Source organism: Misgurnus anguillicaudatus, chromosome 22 (genome assembly GCF_027580225.2).
Source record: "Misgurnus anguillicaudatus chromosome 22, ASM2758022v2, whole genome shotgun sequence".
In the NCBI taxonomy this organism is placed as follows: Eukaryota; Metazoa; Chordata; class Actinopteri; order Cypriniformes; family Cobitidae; genus Misgurnus; species Misgurnus anguillicaudatus.
This window is the reverse complement of record NC_073358.2, coordinates 1667156-1693711: the sequence shown is the minus strand read 5'-3', so window position 1 is coordinate 1693711 and position 26556 is coordinate 1667156. Positions and strand designations below refer to the sequence as shown.

At 35.7% G+C, this 26556-nt stretch overlaps 1 protein-coding gene across 2 annotated transcripts in view; it reads right to left on the bottom strand.

Moving 5' to 3' along the window:
* The window catches only part of LOC129440778 (astrotactin-2), a 427123-nt gene that overhangs the window by 101185 nt on the left and 299382 nt on the right, over positions 1 to 26556 (bottom strand). For both annotated transcript variants that reach the window (XM_073860480.1, XM_055200291.2), the window contains exons 12-13: positions 14025 to 14191; positions 12416 to 12604 (exon numbers count right to left, since the gene is read on the bottom strand). In XM_073860480.1, the coding sequence (XP_073716581.1) occupies positions 12416 to 12604; positions 14025 to 14191 (356 nt within the window). The remainder of the gene's footprint in view (positions 1 to 12415; positions 12605 to 14024; positions 14192 to 26556) is intronic.

The following is a 26556-nucleotide window of genomic DNA, read 5'->3' as shown; positions in this document are numbered from 1 at the left end:
GTTGCCTACAGAAATGACCGGCCTGCATTTCTAACCCCTACAACACTTCATTTATATACAGTACAGCATTCTCAATAGCTGTTGAGACCCATATTGATTTAGTGTTTCCTAAAGGCTCGGCCATTTTCTCAGTTTTCACTATCAGCTCGCTGCAGAAGCCTCTGCTTCAGACCTAACAGTCTCATTACAGTAAATCCTGAAGCACAGTGAATATAACGCTCCACAGTATTGTTTATGTGCTCCTACACACTCACAAAAATCCCTACAGAGATGTAATACAGAGTTTGCATGCACGCACACCGCAACCTGAAATATAACAGCAAGAAATTTCACTTTTGTGCACCAGAACAACGTAAAGTCCAGCTGTGTTGATCGACGCAGCTTTTGCTATTTCAGATTTGTCATTACGCATTGCCAACTTTCAATTTCAGTTATTTAAAATACAAGCACACAGCCTGCAATACAACCAGAAAAAGACAAAGATGTTAACCAGGTAAGCAATTTCGATTTCTTCTCCCTTCTTCTCTTTTAAAAACATCAACATAAAAAATTACAAAAACTGAACCTCGTAGTAAGTGCGAGTCATTAATTCATCAATAAAATGGTTTTAATAGTGATCAACTACAGTGAAACTTTGTTTTGAATGAGTAAAACTGCAGTTAAGTTTGTGTCTGTCACATCATTGAAATCCTGCTGATAAAAAGCAGGTGAAGGCTTTTTTAGTGAAACATGATGAAACTTAAACATTCTCTCTAAAATTTTTGTATTTTTTGAGTGCACCTTCAAATAAATCACAGATAATAAAAATAACTAAAATAAAAAACATTTCAGCCTTTTCGTACTATATAGTAGGCAAAAATCTGTATGTAAGGTGATGTCTGAATTCATAGTATTCGAAAAATGTACTGTAGATGAAAAGTACCCAGATAATCTACTACTTACAGCAAGATTTTGAAGTGAACATTCAATGGACACTTTACTATCCCATGAGCCCCCTGGAGAGGAGTCATTCAACGAAGAAGAAAATGGTCAGGAGTTTTCATATTCCAAAAAAATAGAGAAGTGGCAACGTGGCTTTATTCAAACGTAAATATGTACATTTTGGGAAAAAAGCTGAAATAATTGCATTTTTGTAAAGGGATTTTGTTAGAGATCAGATTCAGAAGACTGAAACATACACAAAGTTTAAAATTAGTTAAAATCGTTTTGCTTCAGTTTAAAAAAAAAACTGGGTAAGAGCGCTATATAGTGGATAATAGCAGAATTACAGAATACCGTAAAAACTCGTCAGGAAAGCATCGCTAGCAGGGAAATGTTTTCTTTTAATTGACGAGATAACCCATCAGTGGGGGGGAAAGAGTTAAAGCGGACATAGATACATACAGCAAAAATTGTATTTGTAAAAGATAGAGAAAAGCCTGATATTCTTCTTCAAAATCATTAATTTATTGCAACATTGTGTACAATCAAGCCACCAATGAAACTGAAATTACATTTTAAACGCAATAGCTAACAGTTAGCTATGTAACCTTATAATCGCTAACATAGAGGACTCATGGAAAATATATCAGTTATCCGCTTATGGTAAATACATATGGTTAAATTGCGCTTGTTTCACATCATACAAATTAATTACTTTTTATGAAAGTGACAAGCTTGTCAAGTATTTTGAAATGTGACCTCTGCATTTAAGTCTTCCCAGTAAGTAGTGAACACACACACACCCGGAGCAGTGGGCAGCTATCGCAGCGCCTGGGGAGCAATTAGGGTAATGCTGCGTTCACACCAGCCGCGGTAGAGTCGTCAAGCGTGAGTGATTTCAATGAGACGTTTAGCGTGGCGCAGTAGACCCGATTCGTGCTCATTCACGCTTCTAGTTCGTGAATGCCGCAAATTGAGAGTTGCCGCGGCAAACGCGCGAGTTGAAAAATTGGAACTTTGGCAGAAAAACGCGCCAAGTTAACCAATCAGGAGCTTGCTCTAGTTGTGACATAATTACAAGGAAGCGAGCAGAGTCGCAGAAGCTCCTCCCATGACGCAAATTTCCACATGAATGTCTCGATGACTAGAATTTCAAACGCGAATGAAGCGAGTAAACTCAAACTGTTCAAGCGGCAAACTAGGTGTGGTAGACGCGAGTTTGACACCTCAAACGTGGCTCCTTGCTCAAGGACATCACATTCGCAACCCGCAAGCCATGAGACTCAAACCATCAACTCTCGGGTTACAAGCCCGACTCTCTAACCATCACGTGATGTATCAACGTGGCAGATGTAGTACGTCTGAATTTCATTCATAATACTTATATCCATACCATACAGGACATACTATTTTAACAGTCGTTGAGTATACACTTCATCTAATTCACTACTGTCACAGTATGCGATTTCCGACGCAGTCTTGAAATGATCAGATATGAGTCAGAATGACCTTTCTTTAAAGGTCCGCTGTACAGTGCTTACATTTGGTCATATTAAACTAAAAGAGAAATCACCTTCATGCTCCACATTTGTTTTTGAGATGTATTAGCTCTTTTCACGGTCCACAGGTTAGCGTGCTCAAAAATGCCAGGACTTTAAATTAGTGTTCATTGGCCCATGCCTGGACACACGCAACACCTGCAGGACTAAAATCTGCCCTACATCACCTGATATTGGGTCCTGTTACAGCAGACCAGAAAACTGATTGCTTGTGATTCCTGGACAGGCTCCGGAACGAATCATGTGGGCTTCCAGGAAAATAATTGGCACTCAACTCCATGTTTTACTCTTTTGGAGAAGGTCTTTCCAGCGGATGACTGCGATTAGACTGAAAGCTTGTGCACTCTGCCGGGTTAGCAGAGTAACGTTTCAATGTGACCTGGATAATCTGTTAGGTTAGCTTGTTTAATCTTTGATTTGACAGAAGATAGTTGGATTTGTTTTTCAAATGTGCAGCATCCTGATGTCACAGATGGGATCTGTAGGCTATTTATTTCTTGAGACACGAGAAACCGTTTCTACAAGCTGCATCCCTCAAATGTGAAAGCACTTTGTAAATGTTGGGCAATAAATTGCAGTAGTTGGTGACTTCTCTTCTTTTCTCTTCTCTGAATTCAAAATAATGTGTTCGGATTGTCATGTGAGCGTCTCTTTTATCATAAACCCCTTCGAAGCGTCTGCAGATACAGATATATTCAAAATGCTAAATATACGTTAGCAGCCAATGTTAATCGTTAATGATTTGGAACAAATATGATGTTATTTAATGTTAAACTATGTGAGTGGCGCGACAGGGATTTGAGCAACTTCCTGAGTCAAGGATGGGCGCCGAGGACAGGCGCCACCTGTCGGCGCCGGTGTGCGTATACTCATAGAAAACAATGTGCTGAGATGCGCGTCCGGTGTGCGACCCTCTTAAGACTACACTTGATACCATAGTATTTAACCATAGTAAACCGTGGTAATATTTCGCAACAACCATTACATATAATCAACCCAGAATGCACTATGTGCGAAACATAATCCATAGGTTAAAATGAGTATTACATGCAGGGATTTTTGATGACAATATGTAATGTGTTTCTGTCAATGGATTTTAGTAGTATAAGGCAAATGTATATTTTTAAAGCATACATAAAATCAATATAGTCTACATAAATATATTATCAGTGGTGTATAAAGACCTTAAATAATAAATGTTATTGTTTTTATTACATTAACTCATTCCCGCAAGCCTTTTTTTGATTTTCACAAAATTCCTTCCAGGATAATTTTAATCTAAAATATATAAACAAACAAATATATCAAATGAAAGGAAAGACCTTCTGCTTACAAACAAACAATAAACAAACAAACATTCATGCTATCCCTTTTCTCTGTTTATAAACTCTTAAATATGGGTATTTTTCTTAAAAAATACAAACTTTTTAGCAGAAAGTTAAAATAATTGCATTTTTGTGAAGGAATTTTGTTAGAGATGAGATTCAGAAAGATTATCAAAACATGCATGGAGTGTTAAATTAGTAAATAAATTTGCTTCAGTTTTTTATAAACTGGATAAGTGGATAAGCCATCTAGTGGATAATCGTGGTATTATAGATTAACATAAAAACTCATCAGGAACACGTTTTTTCATGCAAATGTTTTGTCTTAATTGACCATATCAAAAAGAGGGGAAAGAGTTAAAACGAGTCGTTTTTATCTCCAAACATCGCAGTTCCCTTACATGGAAGTCACCGTCATGTTTCTACAGAAGCCCTAAATGGACAAACTGCTCTACAGTGCATTTTGTCAATGCGTTGTCTCAGACGATAACATGTTTGTTCTGTGGCGGCTACCGTAGCTTTTCTCTGCATTTCGAAAGGGAGCATAGATATGTACACTAGATGTCACCTTGGCTACGGCAGTTCATTGGAACGAATGCGGCAAATAGAGCCGCCATCTTGAAACAGGGAGCCTTGCATCACCGTGATTGTAGGCAATGGTGTAACAGAAATAAAATCACCATAAATCGTCATGAATGTGATTTTCTTGGTTTTCTTTTGGTTCGTTCCAACAGTCAGACATGTATTTAGCATTGAGTCCAGAAAAAAATAAAGGTTCGATGTTATGAATATATATAAAAAAATTCTAACTAATACGCATAGTGATAGTAGGCCTAACATCCACACGCAGCACAAAAGTCTGGCATCGTCCATGAATTCGGAGTACAGGCGGAGATAGCAACTTTACCTAGATCCTATGACAAGACCCCTGTTCCAAGATGGCGGCGGTTTTGACGCATGCTTAGAACCCCAAGGTGACATCTAGTGTATATATCTATGGAAAGGGAGGGGTGGATTCTGGACTGAGCCGTTGGTTGCAATTTAAAGCCCCACCACTAGATGCAGATAAAAATGTACACAGTGAACGTTCAAGGTGGACCTCAGTCTTCAAGACAATCAATTATGTTGCCAAAACAGCTGAAAAGATCAAAACCTAAAAACAAGAATTGAGCTAGACTTTGGACTACAAGCATGAAGTCCAATTGACATTTTACTGTCATCTGACCATAGGGGCAGACACATCTAAATTTACTACCACAATGAAAAATAAATGTGATATGATATTTTTGCTTGTTCATAAGATTAACTCAATTCAGTTGTGTTGTGTTTATTCCAGAGGTATTTTAGTTTCTGGGCTATAACCAGACATTTCTCTGTAATTGGGAAAGTGAAGACTAAATAAATATTTAAATAAATAAAGAGGAAACAAAGCAGAAAGTGTAAAATATGCAAAGCGCTCTCATGTGAATATTAACGCCTCCAGCTGCTCTTCCCTCATCTGACGCTTTAACTTTACTTAATCAAATTTCTCCCCACCGCATTCAAACTTCACATTTCAAGCTAAGAAGAGCAACAGAAAATCCTCAAATATTCAGAGTTTTCTGTCTTTTCCCATTTCACTGAAACCACCTTTAATTGCCTTTTAATTCAGTGATGTGACTTCAAAACTCATTAGCATATTGAGTACACCAAACTTTTATCTCTGTCTATCTTGTCATCATTCGTTGCTCTTTTCTTGACTTTCATATCCTTCAACAGGGCAGGACAAGGCTGCGTCCTGACGGATGGATGCTCTTAATCTATCTTGTCTCATATAAGGACGAGGAGAAGGATGCTGAATGCCTTTTAAAGGAAACATTGTGCTCGCTGGGGTCAGCGGGAGACTGGGAGCCTCTATTCTTAGATTGACATGTCAATATTTATTAGCCGTTCCAGCGGCCCTGACGCTGGCCGCCTGATGCAGACCTCTGAGGAGACCGAACCGAAAGGCGTGCTGGGAAAAATCTGTGTGAGCTGTCAGGAAAAGTGCATCTATCTATAAAGATGAAAGCGGTCTGTTTTAACCACAGAAATCATTCACATAAAACTCAAAGTGCTTTTAATGGCTCTCCAATCTCATTTGTGCATATGCATACTAAAACTTGCACCATTAGTTTTTTTTGTGATTTACAATGCAGTAAATACAATGCACATTATGATTTCTGACTAATGCACATTTAAATATAATTATATCTAAAAAAAAAATTCATTTACAACATGTACATTAATGACATTAAAATAAAATGAAAAGACACCATATTCCATTTTGCACAAACACAACATGCCTAATGGTTGTTTTATATAATAAACGGCACTGTTGCACTAAAGATTAATTTCCACAAATTGTTTCCATGGACGCATATGGGCGAAGCTGCATAAATATCACCAAAATGATGCAGAATGCTTGATGAATATTATTAGTGATGAGCAACATGTGACTGAGCATCTGTGTGGCTGCATCACATCTGAGTCACATCCATCATCTGCATATCAAAGCATTCATTACAGTGACAGCGGGCTCACTTTACGGGCCAAATAATGGACAGAAATATGGCAGATGGACACACAGTAGTTTTATAAAAAAGCCATGGCAAATAAATGTTGACTTTATTGAGTGATATTAGAAACTTTATAAATTGCATGACATATTATTTTTCTGGATCAACTTTTAGTTTTTTAGCATGTTCCAGTAGTGCAAGAAAAGGTTGAAGTGACTTTTACAATTCAGAGTTTGCATCCTCCAAAGGCTGGATTTCAAGACAGAATGCATTACAGTGCCGCTATGAAGGCCGCCCCGTTTCTAAAACGCGGCCTTGAAATGTGTCCTTATTTCTGTTGATCACAAAGAAAAGGACAAATGCATCTTTCACAGCCTCAGCTATACCAAGATTCATTGTGACAACTGCATATTTTAAATTCTGTCAGCGTATATCACAAGTTTTTAACATTGAGTGTGCATGTGACATCTGCAGTGTGCTGAGAAATCATCTCTATGGTCTGCCGCAAGACATTATTTCAGCATTAATCTTGTGTTATATCTGGATAAGACACATGTTAGTAAGATATAGGGTAAAGAAATAGTTCAAAAAGTGATGATGGGCAGAATGACAAAATATACAGTGAAGATGATGGATGGTCGTTCATTGTTCCACACTCCAAAAAAGCTAAATAAATGTACGCTCACCTAAAGGATTATTAGGAACACCTGTTCAATTTCTCATTAATGCAATTATCTAATCAACCAATCACATGGCAGTTGCTTCAATGCATTTAGGGTTGTGGTCCTGGTCAAGACAATCTCCTGAACTCCAAACCGAATGTCAGAATGGAAAAGAAAGGTGATTTAACAATTTTGAGCGTGGCATGGTTGTTGGTGCCAGACGGGCCGGTCTGAGTATTTCACAATCTGCTCAGTTACTGGGATTTTCACGCACAACCATTTCTAGGGTTTACAAAGAATGGTGTGAAAAGGGAAAAACATCCAGCATGCGGCAGTCCTGTGGGTAAAAATGCCTTGTTGAAGCTAGAGGTCAGAGGAGAATGAGCCGACTGATTCAAGCTGATAGAAGAGCAACTTTGACTGAAATAACCACTCGTTACTACCGAGGTATGCAGCAAAGCATTTGTGAAGCCACAACACGCACAACTTTGAGGCAATGGGCTACAACAGCAGAAGACCCCACCGGGTACCACTCATCTCCACTACAAATAGGAAAAAGAGTTTCAACTGCAAGATGCTATCCTATTAATATGTGCAAACATTTCTAAAGAATGCTTTCAGCAACTTGTTGAATCAATGTCACATAGAATTAAGGCAGTTCTGAAGGCGAAAGGGGGTCAAACACAGTATTAGTATGGTGTTCCTAATATGCAGAGCGATTTCTTTTTAGGCAATAAATCTACATTTTGTATATAATACGTTTGGTTATCAGTGAATATATTCGTTATTAAAACACATTTCCTTTAGTGTTTCCCAGAAGAAAGACAACAACACGTGGTTATCCTTAACAGTGTGTTCATATTGATTTTGTGTCTCTTGTGTTTTATGTTTTTAAGAGAAACTGTCCAGACACGGCACAGGCCAATGACTCAAAATCTCGCTCACAGACTGATGGCCATTAAAACACCAGATTTTGTCAGATCAAGGTACGTGTAGCGGGTTTACCTGCCGATAGTCCTGTATGTGTGATCTGTTCAAATGATGAGGTCTTGTGCAGTTTGACCGATGCCGGGGATCAAATAATTCACTGACTGTTGTGTAACACAGGATGAAAATAAATCTGCCAGGATCAATTCAGTTCATCTATCGAAGAATTAACACAGAAACCTATTACTCATTTACTGACTCTCATTATCTTCTATACCTCGTATCGAGGAATATATGTCATTAGTTTAGACACTTATGTCCATTATGATACCAATAATAGTGGTGTTTCTTTGCAGAGGCATTTTTTAATGATCGTTATAACAGTGTTTGACATGTCTGTCACACTACTTAAAAACTGTACTACTTTCATTGTACTACTTTGTCAAGCATCTGAACAGAAATACACAACACAAATAAATGATAATTCACTTTTGGTATGCAAACGGTGAGTATGCAGCTTAATACTGCATTTGCATGATACATTTTATATTATACACGATTGGGGGCTGGTAGTTTTACAGAGGGATGCTTTTTGCCTTTATTTTTCAACATGTGGGATGCCATCCCCCCTTAAAGACCTGAGCCATGAAGATACCTTCCACATCTTTAAAACCTTCAGACTACCAGAGATACACAAACTTTTCTTCTGAAAACACAAAATACACTGCTGTCCTTCATCACTGATGAGAAGATTGTGTTCCTGCTGAAAATAAATCATTTATTTTCTTTTCATAGAAATTCAATTCATCAATCCATTCAGTGCAGGAAAGCACAGACCATCAAAATCTAGGGTCAATTTTGTCCTTTTGTTCATCTGTTTTTTCCCAATTATGTAAAACAATCACTGACTGGTCCAAATCTAACATTATAAAACGGCTCGTTCTGGTTATCTCGTCAATTAAGAGAAAACATTTGCATGAAAAAACGTGTTCCTGATGAGTTTTTATGGTTATCTGTAATACTGTGATTATCCACTAGATGTCACTCTTACAACTGAAGCAAAAAATTATTTACTAATTTTACACTCAGTGTATGTTTTGAGGATCGCTCTGAATCGGATCTCTAACAAAATTCCTTCACAAAAATGCAATTATTTCAGCTTTTACTAAAAAAAAAAAAATGTTTTAAAGAAAAATACCCAAATTTAAGAGTTCATAAGCAGAGAAAACAAAAAAGATAGCATGAAACTTTTTTGCCGTTTTGTTTGTTTGAAAGCAGAGGATCTGTTCTTTCATTTGATATATTTGTATGTTTATATATTTTTAGAAGAAAATTTTCCTGGAAGGCTTTTTGTGAAACTTTTGTGAAAATTACAAAAAATGCTGGCGGGCAACTTAAAAAAAGGCTGGCAGGTAATGAGTTAAAGGGCACCTATTATCCACCATTTTTACATGATGTAATTTAAGCCTCAGGTGTGCGCAGAATGTGTTTGTGCAGTTTCAGCTCAAAATACCCCACAGATCATTAACCCTTGTGTGGTGTTCGGGTCTGTGGGACCCGTTTTTAATGTTTACTGTAAGAAAAATTATGTAATTAATTGTTGTTTCAACCTCAGATTCATTGGCCTTGGCTCATTTTCTATGAAGAACATAAAAATAAACAACTTTATAATTACTGTACATCGTGTACCCCCCCTACACATTTATATTACATATGTGGTGTTCGGGTCCACTGGACCCGGGGGTAATAAGAATGTGAAAATTGAATTTGCTATGTAACTTTACTCTGTTTTTCTCCTATCTGCGACTCCTGTGAGTGCATGAGTGTGTTTGTATATATGTCTGTACATATGTGATGGATGCATGTCAGAGTTTTGTCCTTCTACTCTTGCTGTAATGCCGCAAGCATCCAACATGTTATATATCATGCATGAACATTTGTCTGCCCCCACTGTCCCAAACACTTTACCTTCTGTCTAACAGGAAACATTCTACATTTTACCATTATATCCCTTACAAAAAATAACCATGGTTTTACTGTAGTAAAAGTGTAGTAAAAAAAAATGGGTTTACCACAAAACCTGGTGTGTGTGTGTGTGCGTGCACGTGCGTGCGGCCGGGTAATTATCACGTTGTGGGGACCAATTGTCCCCAAAAAGATAGGAATACCAGTATTTTTGTGACCTTGTGGGGACATTTTGATTTCCCCATCAGGAAACAAGCTTATAAATCAAACAAAATGATGTTTCTTGAAAATGTGAAGTAGCAGAAGGGTTTCTGTGATGGTTGGGGTTAGGGAATGGGGTAGGTAAGGGGAATAGAAATAAAATGCATTACATCTATGGAATGTCCCCACAAAACATGGAAACCAGTAACATGTGCGTGCGTGTGTTTACCTGGTTTTTATCACATTGTGGGAACTAAATGTCCACCATAGATGTGTGTGTGTGTGAGAGAGAGAGTGAATAATAGAGAAAGTAAAATATTATCCATGAATTTTCATCATTCTAAGTTATGTTCAATAGCAACACATTGTATAACATGTGTGTGGACATAAGATGGACACATTATATGTGTATACAATGCAAGAAATGCATACGCAACACAACTACACAGTAAAATTTTGCTTCTAATGTGTTGTGTTTGCTGGCAAGAACAGGTTATGTGTTCAGTGTAAATAATTTCTTAAGATACGGCATCTGTTCAGTTGGGGCCTGTGCTGTGTAGACTGACACAAATGTGTACAATTTCAAAAAGTTCAAAGAATATAACATCAACAGTGATGAAAAACTTGGTTTCATTTATATTTATTTATGATAAAATAGTTTTTCCCCCAAAATCTGGATCAGAATAGAATTTTCTTCTTTTATTTCATATTACCACAAAAACGAATGGCACTTTAGTTTATAAATAGTCCTCTACCAGTGGTAAATAACAAATATTAACCATGAATTCTGTCTATGTTACTTGCAATAAGGCTAAAGTAAACATCTGTAAACAATATTACATAAATTTGTATGACTGCATTGGTTTAAGATACTAATAATGCTCTGGGTCCAATAGACCCAAAAACATCGTCTAAGTAACAAAAATATGAACACCACACAAGGGTTAATTACAGCATGTCCAAAATTGCCCTATTTGGGTGGGTTTTCATGTCTGTACCTTTAAATGCAAATGAGCTACAGCTCCTCTCTCCTAATAGACAGTGAGTGATTTCAATTAACTCCTTCCACACCAGCCTTTTTTTAAAAAGTTGCCCACCAGCATTTTTTGTGATTTTCACAAAAGTTTCACAAATTACCTTCCAGAAAAATGTAAATATATAAACATACAAATATATTAAATGAAACAACAAAGCCTCCGCTGTTCTATCTGTTCTTTTATTTTATATATATGTATGTTTATATATTTTTAGAAGATTTTTTTTTTACAAAATGCTGGTGGCCAACTTTTTTAAAGTTAATTGATGAGATAACTCGTCAATGGTGGGGAAAGAGTTAAAAAATATCTAATTCCTGTGAATGCAATCTGAGACAATACTATTTTTAGCCGCATTAGTGATACAACATGCTAACAAACACATTTAAAAAAGCTTTTGGGTAAAATTAACCAGTCAGTCAGTGGCAGTGGGCGGGGCTTTATCAGTGTGACATCACATTGACAAGAGAATCAAAACAGCATGAGATTGCTTTGGTTTATTGGGGATAAAAAGAAGGAGTTGGTGGATTTTTTCATTGTATGGTGGTTGTGTTCACACACCGCCAACACACATTTATGCCAAAACACCTTGTAAAAGTGGATTTTGAATAGTATGGGCCCTTTAATGCTTCATTTATGCTTAACACATTTATACAGCCGTATGTCAAATGTAACATTGATGGTGTAACATGGTTTGAAATCTTTGGGGTAGAAAAGCTACTTTTAATAAATCTAATAAACATAATATGAAGTGCTAATGTGTCTTTCTCTGAAGTGTTGCTTTCTGCTGAACTTTGCATATATTTCTGGATTGTTTTTGATGACTTTCCTACTACTGAGCATTGAGTTTTTAACACCATGATGTCAAGCTGCATGAACATCTCATATAAACCCCCACCAGCAGACATCAGAGACACAAAAACATTACGAGTGAGTGTTAAAACACACGCCAGCCGAAAACATTCATTTTTATTTGACAAAAGTGAAGTGACTTTTAAGGGTTTAACAGTGTTGTGGTATAGTGCTGACAAAAACACAGAAAGAGAGAGAGAGAGAGAGAACGAGAGAGAGAGAGAGAGAGAGAGAGAGAGCTAGTGTTGTTTTCATGGCCTACAACATGACAGTCAAACATAAATAAACAGCACTACTATACTTAGAATAGATATGAAGTGTTGCTGTAAATGTGAGGCTCTTTGTGAAATACAAAAGAAGTTTTTCTTATTCATTTTCTTGAACGGAGATAAAACCCAAATAAAATAAAGAGCACTATGATGCTGTACTCACCTGAAGGTCATCTGAAAGACTTGTCCCAGATTAACCTGCTGACTTTTGTTGTTGTATCCGTGCAGCATCTCACTGAAGAGCGTGTCATTGAAGCGTGTGTCCTGTCTCGAGCACTTCGGACCTTCACAGTGATCGGCCAACAAAAGACACGAACGCCCGTCAGCTGCCAGCTTATATTCCTGTACACACCTGAGTGAACGCACACACACACACACAGCACACACAGACACAACACAGTGACAGTGAGCAAATCAATATTTGACAATATGGAGTAGGGTTGCAAAATTCTGGGAATTTCCATGGGAATTAATGGTAATATATGAAATGAATGGGAATATATAGGAATTAACAGAAATTAACAGGAATAAACTGGGAATTAAAAATACAGAGTTGAATATAAAAAGGTACTTGAAGAGATAATCAACCAAAAAAAGAAATATCTGTCATCATTTACATGTTGTTACAAACCTGTATAAATGTCTTTGTTTTGATGAACTTTGATGAGATGGTTACCGTGTCTGCGCGGTTTGTGACTTGTGCCAGGGCTAAAATCGCTAATCTCTAATTAGCGCTTTGGGTTATAGAAAAGTGCATTATAAATAAAATGTATTATTTTTATTATTATTATTATTATTATTATTATAGCTTATATCAACTTTTACTAGCAGCGATTTTAAATGGATTTCTCCAAATAGCATGACGAACTTTACCTGTCGAGTAGAAACTTCGTGTGGTAAGCCCAACCTGTAGTTTTAGCTCACCCCAGCATGTGAAATATTCTCCCCCAAAAAACATGTTTTTTCTTCAAAGGCCTTTCTTCTTGTCATACAATTCATAGACACTTTTTCTCGAGAACGTACGATGGCCTTACGTAAACATATCACCAGAATGATTGACACCTAGGATGACCAATAGTCTTGATGATCCACCCGGAAAAAGAAAATCCTTCGCTATACCTTTAATTCATGTTCATCAAAACAAAGACATTTCCAAATAATTCCCATTCATTTCCATTAAATTTCCAATTTGAAATATTTCATAAATTCCCCAGATATCATGGAAATTTCCACCCCTTTGCAACCCTAATCTGGAGATTTATCATTAACTCTTTCCCCACCATTGACAAGTTATTTCATTAATTAAGAGAAAACTTGCATAAAAAAACGTGTTCCTGAAGAGTTTTTATGGTAATCTGTAAAATCGCGATTATCCACTAGATGGCACTCTTACCCAATTTGTAAAAAACTGAAGCAAAAAATCTTGTTAATTTTACACTCTGTGTAAGTTTTGATAATCATTCTGAATCTGATCTCAGATCCTTCACAAATATGCAATTATTTCAGCTTTTTGCTTAAAATTCTGTATTTTTTAAAGAAAAATACCCATATTTAAGACTTTATAAGCCGGGGAAAAATATAGATAGGATGAAAGTTTTTTTCCCAGTTTTGTTTGTTTGTTTATTGTTTGTTTGAAAGCAGCGGATCTGATCTTTTCTTTCATAGATTAATATAAACCATAGATTGGATGAGCCATTTGCAGATTCGACTTCATTAGATTTTGTCTTATATGTTCGTTATGTAGAAGTTTGTGTGTTAAGCTTCATTCTCACCCGCAGAACATCAGCACATTGCTGGACGTGGGATCATCGGGCAGAGGAACCAGCTGCTGAAGACACAACTGTTCGCAGCCTCCATTGAATCCGTCTGTACAGTCGGTGCCCAACGAGTAGTCATAGCAACCCGAACCATCCTTCATGGGCCGCAAGCCTTCCGGGCACTACAGATCATTTGGAAAAAGAGACAAAAATGGAGATCAACATCTGCTTGCCTGATTTGGTCTTTCTGTTACCAGGTAACTACAGAAGAAAGATGAGAAGTAACCTTTGAGAGGGTGCACACGCCCGGCGGGGAGTTATTATGTCATGAACAAAAGTGTTTGTTAGGAAAGGAAGAACATTAATGAGAGTTTCCAAGGCAGCATCACATAATTCACAAAATAAAGCAAAGCCTCAATTTGACATTCAGTACATTACATATTCACAGATAAGAAGAATTTCATTTATTTTTTAAAAACATTCTGCACACTTAAAAGTCACAATGCTGGAGTGTGATTATAAAGTCAATCTAGCTTTTAAAGCATATTTTAGGGCCATTTTTTTGCAGTTAAGCACCAACACCAACACATTCATTCTCATTATTATTATTTTTAAAATAACTTATAAAATATAAATAAATTATAAAAAGGTAACAGTTAATGCATTAGCTAACATGAACAAACAAAACTTTATAAAAACCTGTTTTCGAATGTTTGTGCTTTCGTGACCCCAGAACGGCATTATCGTGTAAACTAACTGCCCAAACGCTAAAAAACTTCAATTAATGGCCGTTTAGTGTTAGTTTATGTAATTGTTCATTGTTTGTTTATGTTAGTTCCTTGTGCATTACATGTTAACAGATACAACTTTACATTTTGTGTTAATAAATGTTGCAATAAACAATAACTACGATTAATAAATGATGTAATATTACTGTGCATTGTTAGTTAACTAATGTGAACAAATGTTACCAATCATTTTCATCACAACAATCTTAACAATTTAATGAACACAACAAATATTACAGCAGTTAACTGTACATTTATTTATTTAGTATTGCAGCATTCACCGTTTCTTTCATTTTTCTTTCTTGTGATTTTTGGCTGAAATGTGACCCGGACAATTTTTTGATGAAATTCACCCAGATGACAAAACAGACAAACAATTCAGTTTGTCATGATTTATAAAGACAAGGATTTATTTTACAAACATCTTAAAGCTTTCAAAGTAGGCCAACCAAGTGTTAGTGCTTTATACAAACATCCCCATCTCCTCTATGCAGTTTTTATATAGTACATTTGCTTGTGTATTAAACATACAGCAATCAAAGCACACAGTTTCATCATCAAACTGAAGATAAAGAATAATGTGTTCATTTTTTATAACATTAGACCATAATAAATGCTGAAACAGTGTTATGTATATCCACACAGGGTCAGTCCCAAAAGACTGATAGAGATTTTGAGAGACTTTAAGAGCAAAGGATTTAGATTAAAAACCTCACATGAATTCGAGGACATCAAATGAGAAATAAAAGAGATGTTTTAAAGTGCAACAGTAAAATTAAACATGCTGGTGAAGATGTATTTATATATTCACTGTCCTGATCTCCACCCAACACTTCAATAATACCGTAACCGCAGACAAATGTCATAAAAACAGTAATGGATTATCTCTTAACATCACTAGTATTTGATTTTATATATTCAGATCACTAATACAAACTGACTTTATTGTAACACACTGTCAAAGAAAAAAAAACTGAAATGAAAGTATGCAATGAAAAGTTAGGGAGAAGTGAATACATGACTTATTCTCAAGATTATTCATTCACTACTTAAAGCACTTAAAACACACATTCTCTTATGGGAGGCGATGTGAAGGTCATTCGATTTAATGCTGAATGGTTTAAAAGATCAATGTGTTATTCCTGCTCTCTTTCATCAGCATAATAAGAAAATCTCCACACAAAAATCATACAGCACACTGCAAAAAAATTATTTTCAAGAAAAAAGATTTCTTAGTATTTTTGTCTTGTTTTCAGTGAAATATCAAAAAATTCTTAAATTAAGATGCTTTTTCTTGATGAGCATAACAACCCAAGAAAATTCGTCTAGTTTTTAAACCAAAAATATCAAATTTAAGTGATTTTGTGCATAAAACAAGCAAAAAAAAAAAAAATCTGCCAATGAGGTAAGCAGATTTTACTTAAATTTATTGTTTAAAAAAAATTTTCAAGATTTTTTTTGCTTTCCCCATTGGAAGATTTTTTTTTTTTTTTTTTTACTTGTTTTATGCACAAAATCACTTAAATTTGATATTTTTGGTCTAAAAACTAGACTTATTTTTTTGGGTCGTTTTGCTCATCAAGAAAAAACCATCTTAATTTAATTTTTTTAACTATATTTTTACTGAAAAGAAAGACACAAATGCTAAGAATTTTTTTCTTGAAAATATTTTTTGCACTGTAGTCAGAGGCGATTGTGTAGTGTGCAGTGCTCCGACTTATGGTGTATGTTTAGCTTTTGGCGACCTCGAGGTCCTTTGCTGATCCCGTACCCCTTTCTCCAACCTGCACTTTTTTGTCCTTTCCCTTGCATGTGTGTCAAATAATGGTAAAATGGCCCAAAAATAACAAAAACATATAACAGTGACCGGATACAAATAACAGACTGTCAAAAGAAATGAAATCTAAAAGCATTTAAATCTAGTATACATTAAGCAGTAAATATGTGCTGGCAAAATGAGTCGGAATGAGCGAATTTTCAAAAATTAGTTATTTATATTCTAACATCCTCTATTAAAAACTTCAAAACAATTTGTATCTGAAGTTGACAGAGTCGGCAAAGTCAGTTTTGAGAAAAATCGAGTTAAAGATTTTTTATAAGGTTGAAAAGCAAAATTACCGCATCCATATCTTAAAATCACAATAAAACTAATAGATTTAGCACACACAAAGTCTAAAACAATATATATAGGACAAATGCATGTTTTTCTTTCTTTAAATGTTTGATTGACATTGACTAGACAGCTTTATCTACTGTAATGCAACGATCTAATATAATCTTACACATCAGATATTTTTTCCCAACAGTTAACCAAACATTCACTTAAGATAACACATTATATCTTTGGGAATTCTTGTCAAAACAAATATTTTTAAAACTGTAATTCTGTATAGATGTCTATATGGTCTGTGTGCATGCTTAAGATCTGTCAGGCAGCGTGAGAAAGATCATTTTCATGTCTTATCGTTCTCAATAACTCTTTTAACATCAATCAGGTGCCGACTTTTAACTCTAAAAGATCATTTTAGATGTTTGATGATTATTTAGAGCATTGGGATCGCTACACGAGGGCTTAATGAACTTATTTTTATAAAAAACTTCAACCAAAATCGACTCTTATAGTTTCTTTCTTTTGCCTGTAGCTGAAAATTACACTTCGACATTTGCGTTTCAACTCATTTTGGCAGCACGGGTCACATACAGTGGGATTAAGGCAACATGATCTCACGGAAAGCCGTGTTATAGTCACGCAAATTTTGATTAATTAATTGTGTCCATGGCACTAAATTCAGCGTTTTTTCGTGCCTTGAGCACGAATGTCTTTTTCTTGTCACTCAGCATGGATTTCTATAAACAGTTTCTCCTGTCTGTGGCACGACTTTCTTATTTTATTTTATGTATTGTTTTTTTTTCTCTCTCTTTTTTTTTAAATCATTGTCGCCCTGGGTTGTGGTTAGATTTGGGGTTACACTCTCAGAAATAAAGGTACAAAAGTTGTCACTGGGCAGTACCCTTTCAAAAAAGTACACCTTTGTACCCAAAGAGTGCATATTAGTACTTTGAACTGCCAAAATGTACCTTTAAAGGTACATATTTGTACCTAAATGGTACATATTAGGACCTTTTTTAAAGGGTACTGCCCCAGTGACAGCTTCGTACCTTTATTTTTGACAGTGTAGGATGTACTTTTATATATTGGTTTCTACATGTACTATACAACTATTCTCGCCTGGAGTTGGGGTTAGAGTTGGAGTTTGGGTTAGGATGTCTAAAAACGTAACAGAAAGTGATTCTAACCCCAACCCCAAGTGAAATTGGTAAAAAAAAACTATGAAAAAACAATACATAAAATGAAACAGAAAAAAAGGCGTGGCATGGACACAAAAAACTATTTATAGAAATTCATGCAAGTGACGCGAAAAAGAAGCTCAAGGCACAATAAAAGCTGAATTTTGGGCCATGGACACCAATATATGAATCCAATTTTGCATGACTATAAAAAGGTCCAAATATGTCCCATTTAAGTACAGATATGTATTTATTTGGAACCATTGTCTACCTCTGATATACCAAAATGCACTCTTTAGGTGCAAAGTTGTACCTTTGGAAAAGGAACAACCTCAATGACAGCTAGGTTTGAAAATTTTTTATAGTACAGTATGTCAACTTGATCTACAAATTGATGAATTACAGTAGATCAACATCTTATAAACATTAACAAAATTCTTTTTAATCGTAGGATTTTAACACAGTTGCCATGTAACATTTAGAGCCGGGTCGTGTCCGATAGCAGCTACTAGTTTACATTTATATAGTCTCTTGGTTAACACACACACACAGAGAGGTTGAGTTGAGGAACAAGGTCCAGTGTTTGGATGAGATCTCAAGGGGATGTGAAGGAGATCGGCAGCTCATTTACTCACTACAACAAACAAAGTGGCACTATATTAGCCCATACGTCTAATCGTTGAGTCGAAGGCAGCGCCACATCCATAAGAAGATTAAGAAAACAAATAAAAAATGTTGCAACAATTACAGCATGTTCCTTTAAAGGGCAACCGTAAAACGCTCAGCTGGCGGCTGTAAAAGACGATCGCCATGACAACAGATGCTGGAGACGGGCAGAATCCTCCAGAGCTCGATCTGCCTCTGTATTTACTCTCATTAGTCAATCTGATCACCTCCGGCTCTTTAATCAGACACCGCGCTATTAAAGATACAGCATTCAGTTTAATGAATCTGTGTCTCTCAATATTCAGCTGCAGATGAGAGTTTGAATCAAACATATGGAGAAGTGAAGCTGTTGCCCACCTGATCTATGACTAAAGCTTTGCAGAATAAAGTATTAATATATACTGTGACATCAAAAAGTCAATTTCTGAGGGATACTGTACAGAGTAAAATATGTTGATTGATAATATTTAAATGTAATGTTTTCATTAACAGAAGTTTGCTTGCAGAAGAGGAAGAAAAACCAGCAACGTGTCGCTTTATTGAAACTATCCACCGCTGGTTTGGTTCGCGGCCAAAAATACCAGCGTGTAAAGACTCAATCTTCACATGCATCTGAAAACACTGAATGCATTAATGAGAAAACATTACAAGGCAGTAAAAGATTGTGAGGAGGAAAATGTTTTCTTATTTGGTGGCCACCGGCTCCTCGCCTCAGACGGGAGATGATATCTGCCCCGCATAATACTGAAGCTCCTGCATTCATTAAACTATTAAAAGAGTGGAAATTGAAATGGCAGTCTTTTGTGAAATATCTCATATTGCGCACAGCTCGGGCAATCGGGAACGCTACTGTGAGTCTGGACGTCTTTTCAACGGTTTCATGACACGTCAATTCCTTCGCTCCTGGCGTTCAGCTCTCAACTTGACCTTATCAGATGATGCCAAAACAGGAAAACGATGAATGAATACATGTTTTAGGAAAGGAAACTCTTGTTTATTATGGCCTTTTTACAAAATGTAATGTGTGCCTAGAATGTGTCTGTGAAGTTTCAGTTCAAAATACCCAACAGATCATTTATTACAGCATATCCAAAATGCCCCTATTTGGGGGAGGGGCTGTTTTAATGTCTGTACCTTTAAATGCAAATGAGCTACACCTCCTCACTTCCTTACAAACAGACAGTGAGCACTTTCAGTTCAAATAGATGTGATTAATACTGAGACAATAATATAGTGGACAGCGTACAACTCACTGAGGGTGGAGACTATTTTAATGCAGGACTGTAAGTGGGCGGGGCTTTATCAATGTGACCGGTGCAAAGTGTCTTTTGCTAGTTTCAACACGGCGTAATGATAATTTTTAAGTTTAGCACCTGAGGTTTAAATAGCAAATGCATTTGTGCACAATTCTGCGCCCATGGGCGTTCTAGTCTAAAAACGAGGTGTGTTCAGGCGCATTGTTGGCACGTTGCTATTTCGAGGCAACTAAAATAGACTACACCATTGACCAACTAAAACCTGCTCTTAAGTCTAAAGTCAATGCCGCAATATGTTTTTGTTATTTAAAGAGTGCGTTAGTAATATGCGCCTATAAACTAGGCGACAACGTGGGTTTGCTTATCACAGACATGGATGCGCAGCAGCACATAAATGTTTTAAATTTTAATTTAAAACATAAAAGATTTAAAATGTAAAAGATTATTATTGAGTCTCTTGGACATGAATGATGATCGATTATGAGATGTTAGAAGGGCGTAAAGAGCTGCTTTACTTATTCACTTAGCCTGGTAAGTAATTCAATGTTTTGCTTTAAACAAATGCAAATATTGCATCTATTTTGAAATTTTTTTTTTGGGGGGGGGGTACCCCACGGATTAATTGTATATGATGATTCTGTACCTGTGGATTTGATGAGATGAGAACCATTTATATTTATATGTAATGCTTTTCAAAACACTTACTGCACTGTCTTTTATATCTTCTTTATCTCCTATTTGTTACGAATAAAGTATTTTTAGAGTGCAAACATTTTCTTGCATATTTTAAAAAGAATTGTTTTAGATAACACAGATGATTGTAGGCTATCCATACATTTACAGCAATTAAAAGCCTGTTAATTTTACTTCAATGACTGACTTTATGTTTTAATACCAAAAAATGTTTTTAATAAAAATGAAAAAAAAATTCACATTAATGTTAAACTGGTCGTCGTCTTCTTCCTACGCTTAGTTTTTCAGTTTACAAATTTCGCCTTCTTAATAGGGAATCGGCATGGCACCAGCGCAACTGGATTTTAAAGGGGATGAGAGTTAAGACTTTCATTGGTTTATTGCACGTTACCCCAAAACACACCCATTACTCATTAGGGGAATAGGAACAACCCTTTCAGACCATGCGCTCGGCACACAAACCATTTTTCCCATCGTTAAATTAGCAAAAGTGGAATTGGACATGCCCGTTTAGACAGTGCGCTTTAGACAATGTGCTTATATCATTACAATAGGACCCATTATGTCCAAACACCTTGTAAAAGTGGATTTTGCCTAAAAGGTGCCCCTTAACATATACAGACGTTTTAAGAGTCACCGTTTCAAAACCACAATTTTTTGTGATAATTTTTCTCAGGTATGAGTTGTGTTTACACAAAATTAATTAAATCATTAAGTCATGCAACTTATTTGATGTTAACATTTAATATTTATTAAAGAAATATTTTTTGTGAAATAATATTATAAAGGCTTTATTCTTCCCTGGCATTGTAGTTTGCTTAAAAAAATAAAATGTGTCCAGTTGAAAAGTTGATGTTTGTAGTGTTTGAATTAACTCATTCACCGCCAGCCTTTTTGAGAAAAGTTGCCCACCTGCATTTTTGTGATTTTAACAAAAGTTTCACAAAATTCCTTGCAGGAAAAATTATCTTCTATAAATATATAAACATACAAATTATATCAAATTAAAGAACACACCCTTTGCTTTCAAATAAACAATAAACAAACAAACAAAATTGGGAAAAAACGTTTCATTATATATTTACTTTTTCCACTTAATTTAACCACTGAAATATGGATATTTCTCTTCAAAAATACAACATTTTGAGCAAAAAGCTTAAAAAATTGCATTTTTGTAAACAAATTTATGTTAGATATCAGACTCAGAATGACTATCAAACATAAAGGCAGTTAAAATAAATCTTGAAATCTTTTTAACTTCCGTTTTTGATAAATTCGGTTTTGACGCCATTCAGTGGATAAAAGCGGTATTACACTTTCACTTTGAAATTCGTCCAGAAAGGCATATTATTAGTTAAATATTAACTCATAATTGACGAGATAACTTGTCAATGGCGGGGAATGAGTTAGGGGGGGGGGGGGTAGGCTATGGTGGTCCCAGACCTCCTAGCTTTGAGAACTATAAAGCACACAAAAATATAAATTAAGGGGGGTCCCCTGTTTTTTATTAAAAATCTAATTCTCATCCTGCGCTGCCACACAGAGATATTGTCCATTATTTCTCCCAGTTTCGCAATAAACTAATCCAAAAGATTTCTGTCTAAAATAAATTAAAATAAACTCCCAAGTGCGCCTCATATGCAGTTTTCTGGAGGAATTGACAGACGAGTTAATGTCTCTGAGTGTGGATTATTTTTACCTCGTTGACGGTAAAACTCAAACTATTATACTATTATTTCACACTAATTTGAGGGGTAAAATTTGTTAGGGTTTGATTTAAGGGTAATTTGGGGTTTCTCTTATTAAAACGTTAATCCCGGACCAACCAAAAATATTGATTCTGGATCATATCACAGCGCCCCTACAGTATAATGATGAGGGTTGGCTAGGGGATAACCCCCATAATCTTTGACATAAATCGAACACTGGTTGTTTGTCTATGCAGACATTTGAAAATAACACATTTTAGTGTTGCAATAGTGGTACTTTGCATATCTCATATACCGCGCTTTGTCTAGTTCATGATGATGATAGAATTACTTTATGATGGCTTTTGCACATTTACAGCTATAACAGAATGTGTCTCTCATTGAATGTCATTCCTTAAACATTTCTGCTTTGTTAACAGTATTATGAAGACGTGAATGAGGATGACCAGCAATAAGAAAACCAATGAATGAAAAATATATCAAAAACACAAATATTGTGCAGAAAACAAGCCAACCACTGATGAAAGATCCAGTAGTCTATGCAAATAAACAAACTGAGACATGAAGGCTTGTCTAATGCACTGTCAGATTATTGTCCTATATAGTACATACTCACAGTAAATCCAGTTTATTACTGTTTCTGGTATATACTGATGAAATATGCTTCTGGTCTGTTGTAATATGGTGCTTTCATATGGTCTAGTAAAGCAATGGTATCTATTCATTTTCACGGAAATATATCATTATATATTGAAGAAAAGTTTGCTTTGTAGTTTCATGACACTTAGCCTAAACCAGTGATTCAGAACTAGTTTTGCTTTAGATTTGACATCAGACATCAACACGCTAAAGCAGGGAGTCCCAAAGTGTGGTACGCGCACCCCCAGGGGTATGCGAGCTGCCACCAGGGGGTACGCGAGAGGAAAAATGTAATGGCAGTCTGTTTCTTTAAGTGGGATTTTTCCATACAATAAATGAATAAAAAAACATGAACAGTAAAGCTTTTCTTTGTAATCGCTTTTATTTTAAATAAAATACTATAATTTATTAGTTTTTGATAGAAACGTAGAAGACAGCTGCTGTCTTTTTCTACGCACAGCTCTTCTGTTATACACTCCAGCCACTATATGCGTGCCAACTCGTTTCATTTATTCCATATATATTATAAATATGCTTAACTGCCTGAAATCAGGGAAACTGTCAAGTGGGACGTCTAGATAAAGTTGTTAGTCACAAAAGAGTAGAGGGACCAAGAGAGAGAGACTTTTTTCTATGGAAATAATAAAAATAATGAAATGTGATGAGATATGTGCGCGTCATATGCACAGGATACGCGAGCAATGTGTTTTCATGCATGGTAAAGAGACCGCCAATGAATTATATAATAAATACATAAATACTTACAAAGACACTGTAGAGAACTTATTAAAAGCTTTTATTTCATTTTGTTTGAAACTTGAGCTGTTATAATGAATCTGCAAACTATTATACACCTTTTGTGCGAACAGTAAAGGCTTTCGTGAATGTGTTTAACGGGTCTGCACGTGACGCACACATTTTGAGGGAGAGCGCACTGGTAAACATGAGGAAAGCTCTCATATATCATCTATTAGCTGGCGGCAGTAAGTGTACATTTCTTACCATAGTAAACTCGAATGGCGTCTAAATATCACAGCGGTTAAACGCATACACTGGGGCGCGCATCTACGCTCTCTACGCTGAGCATAGCTGTGTCTGGTCTTAGTTTCAGATGGTGCAACAGCGTAAATATTTTTCATAATGTCGGACGTAGCTAAGCGTCTAAATATCACAGCGGTAGGACTTATACCCTTATACCCAACTTCTTTACATCTGGCTGGTGCATCCGGCCCCTGATTATTTCCGCATGATTAAACATGAATCTTTATGGGGAGAAAACAAAGCTTTGTTGCTTTGTTGTTTTTTTTAAGTGGGGATTGGGGGTGCGCCAACCTGGTTGGGACATAGAAGGGGGTGCGCAGGAAAAAAGTTTGGGAACCGCTGCACTAAAGTATTAATTAAGTAAAATTAATAGAACGTAAACGAATAGTAAATAAATGTATCCTTAATACTCGCAATGACGAGTATTTCTGGCTTTCCACAATACCACTATTATCCACCAGGTGGCCCTCTTCCACAAATCATAAAACCCGGAAGTATCACCCTAGGGCAAACAGCTGTATGTCCGTGTAAGTTTTGAGCATCGCTCTGAATCAGGGCTGCGTTCTCCGAAACTACCTTAACGCTACGTCGTTCTTAAGTTGTACCTTAAGCTGTACCTTATCGCTAATACGTGTTTTCCGAAACGTTCTTAGTTACGTATCACTTCTGTAAGTCGTTAGTTCGGAAGGTTGGTCTGGAGCACTTTTAGCTATACCTTATCCATGACTCCACTAGGGGCCATCACTTTCATAAAAACTTACATTGTAGTCTATATAACTAAATATTTGTAAAAAAAAATGCAATACACTCCGTGTTTAATTAGGCAAATATTTTTAGATTTAAAGAATGAAACATTTACATAATTAGACATCATTACATTGATGGTTGTTAGATTTTTAATTATGTTTTCCAAAGGGACATCAACTGCGAACTATTATATGCTACAGGATTAAGAAACTATTTAAAAATATATTTTAGGTGATGGAGTTGGTGAAAATGGCAGCTATACAGCGAATCCTATATTTCATTTGTGCATTTCATATCCGTTAAGTCTTAGTCTAACGGCTAGTATTCTAGCTGCATAAATAAATCGGGTAAAATTACAAAAAATAATTATGATTATTAATGTTAATTCGACTTTGCATCGAAGTTTTTTAATGTTTTATAACTTTGAGGCAACTGCATGCCATATTCTTTATAAACATTCAAAATAAACTGTGCACTTGATTATTGCTTGTATAAGGTCAACAAAATTTCCACATTAAAACGAATCAAAGCTAAAATCTAAAGCAATCATACTATATATTTATAGGCTATTATATAATATTTGATATGTTATATTTAGACAGACAGGTTCCAGAAATGCGTCCATTAAGCTTTATCCGCATTGTTAACGCGCTGCATACAGTGTCCAAGCACAATAAACGCGTGAACTAATGAACAACAGCAGTTTGTTTTTATATACTTTAAGTGTAATGCACAGCCAAGTACTTGCACAACCCACTTTATTCCCCTGTGTAAAGCACTTATTGGGAACCCCTAATATAAATGATCCTTTCAAGACATTGCGGATGAATTGGAGCAGTTTAAACATGATACGTTCGGAAATAAAGTTGCGGGTTTTGCACGGGTTTGATATAAAATATAGAAGGCTGAATTTAGTTGTTTGCAATTTGAAATATTTTTTTACCAGATATTCCTAATAAATTGAACTTGAACTATTTCTAAAATGTTTATTTAATAAAGAACACCGCTATCTCATAACGCAGCGAAACCTATTACATGAAGTGAATAATTGATTGTCGACCAATCGATATCAACCTATTCAGCACCTCCACCATGCACAGCACCTGCTAAGGTCGAACTTAACTCATTCACCGCCATTGACGAGTTATCTCGTCATTTATGAGTTCATATTTAACTAATAAAAATGCCTTTCTGGACGAATTTCAAAGTGAAAGTGTAATACCGCTTTTATCCACCAGATGGCACCAAAACGAATTTATCAAAAACGGATGTTAAAAAGATTTTAAGATTTATTTTAAATGCCTTTATGTTTGATAGTCATTCTGAGTCTGATCTCTAACATAAATTCCTTTAAAAAAACGCAATTTTTTAAGCTTTTTGCTCAAAATGTTGTATTTTTGAAGAGAAATATCCATATTTCAGTGGTTAAATTAAGTGGAAAAAGTAAATATATAATGAAACGTTTTTTCCCCATTTTGTTTGTTTGTTTGTTTGTTTATTGTTTGTTTGAAAGCAGAGGGTGTGTTCTTTAATTTTATATAATTTGTATGATTATATATTTATAGAAAATAATTTTTCCTGCAAGGAATTTTGTGAAAATTTTGTGAAAATCACAAAAATGCAGGTGGGCAACTTTTCTCAAAAAGGCTGGGGGTGAATAAGTTAAGAAGGTTTACCTTAAGCAACATCCTAAGGTATAGTTCGGAGAACACACATAGGA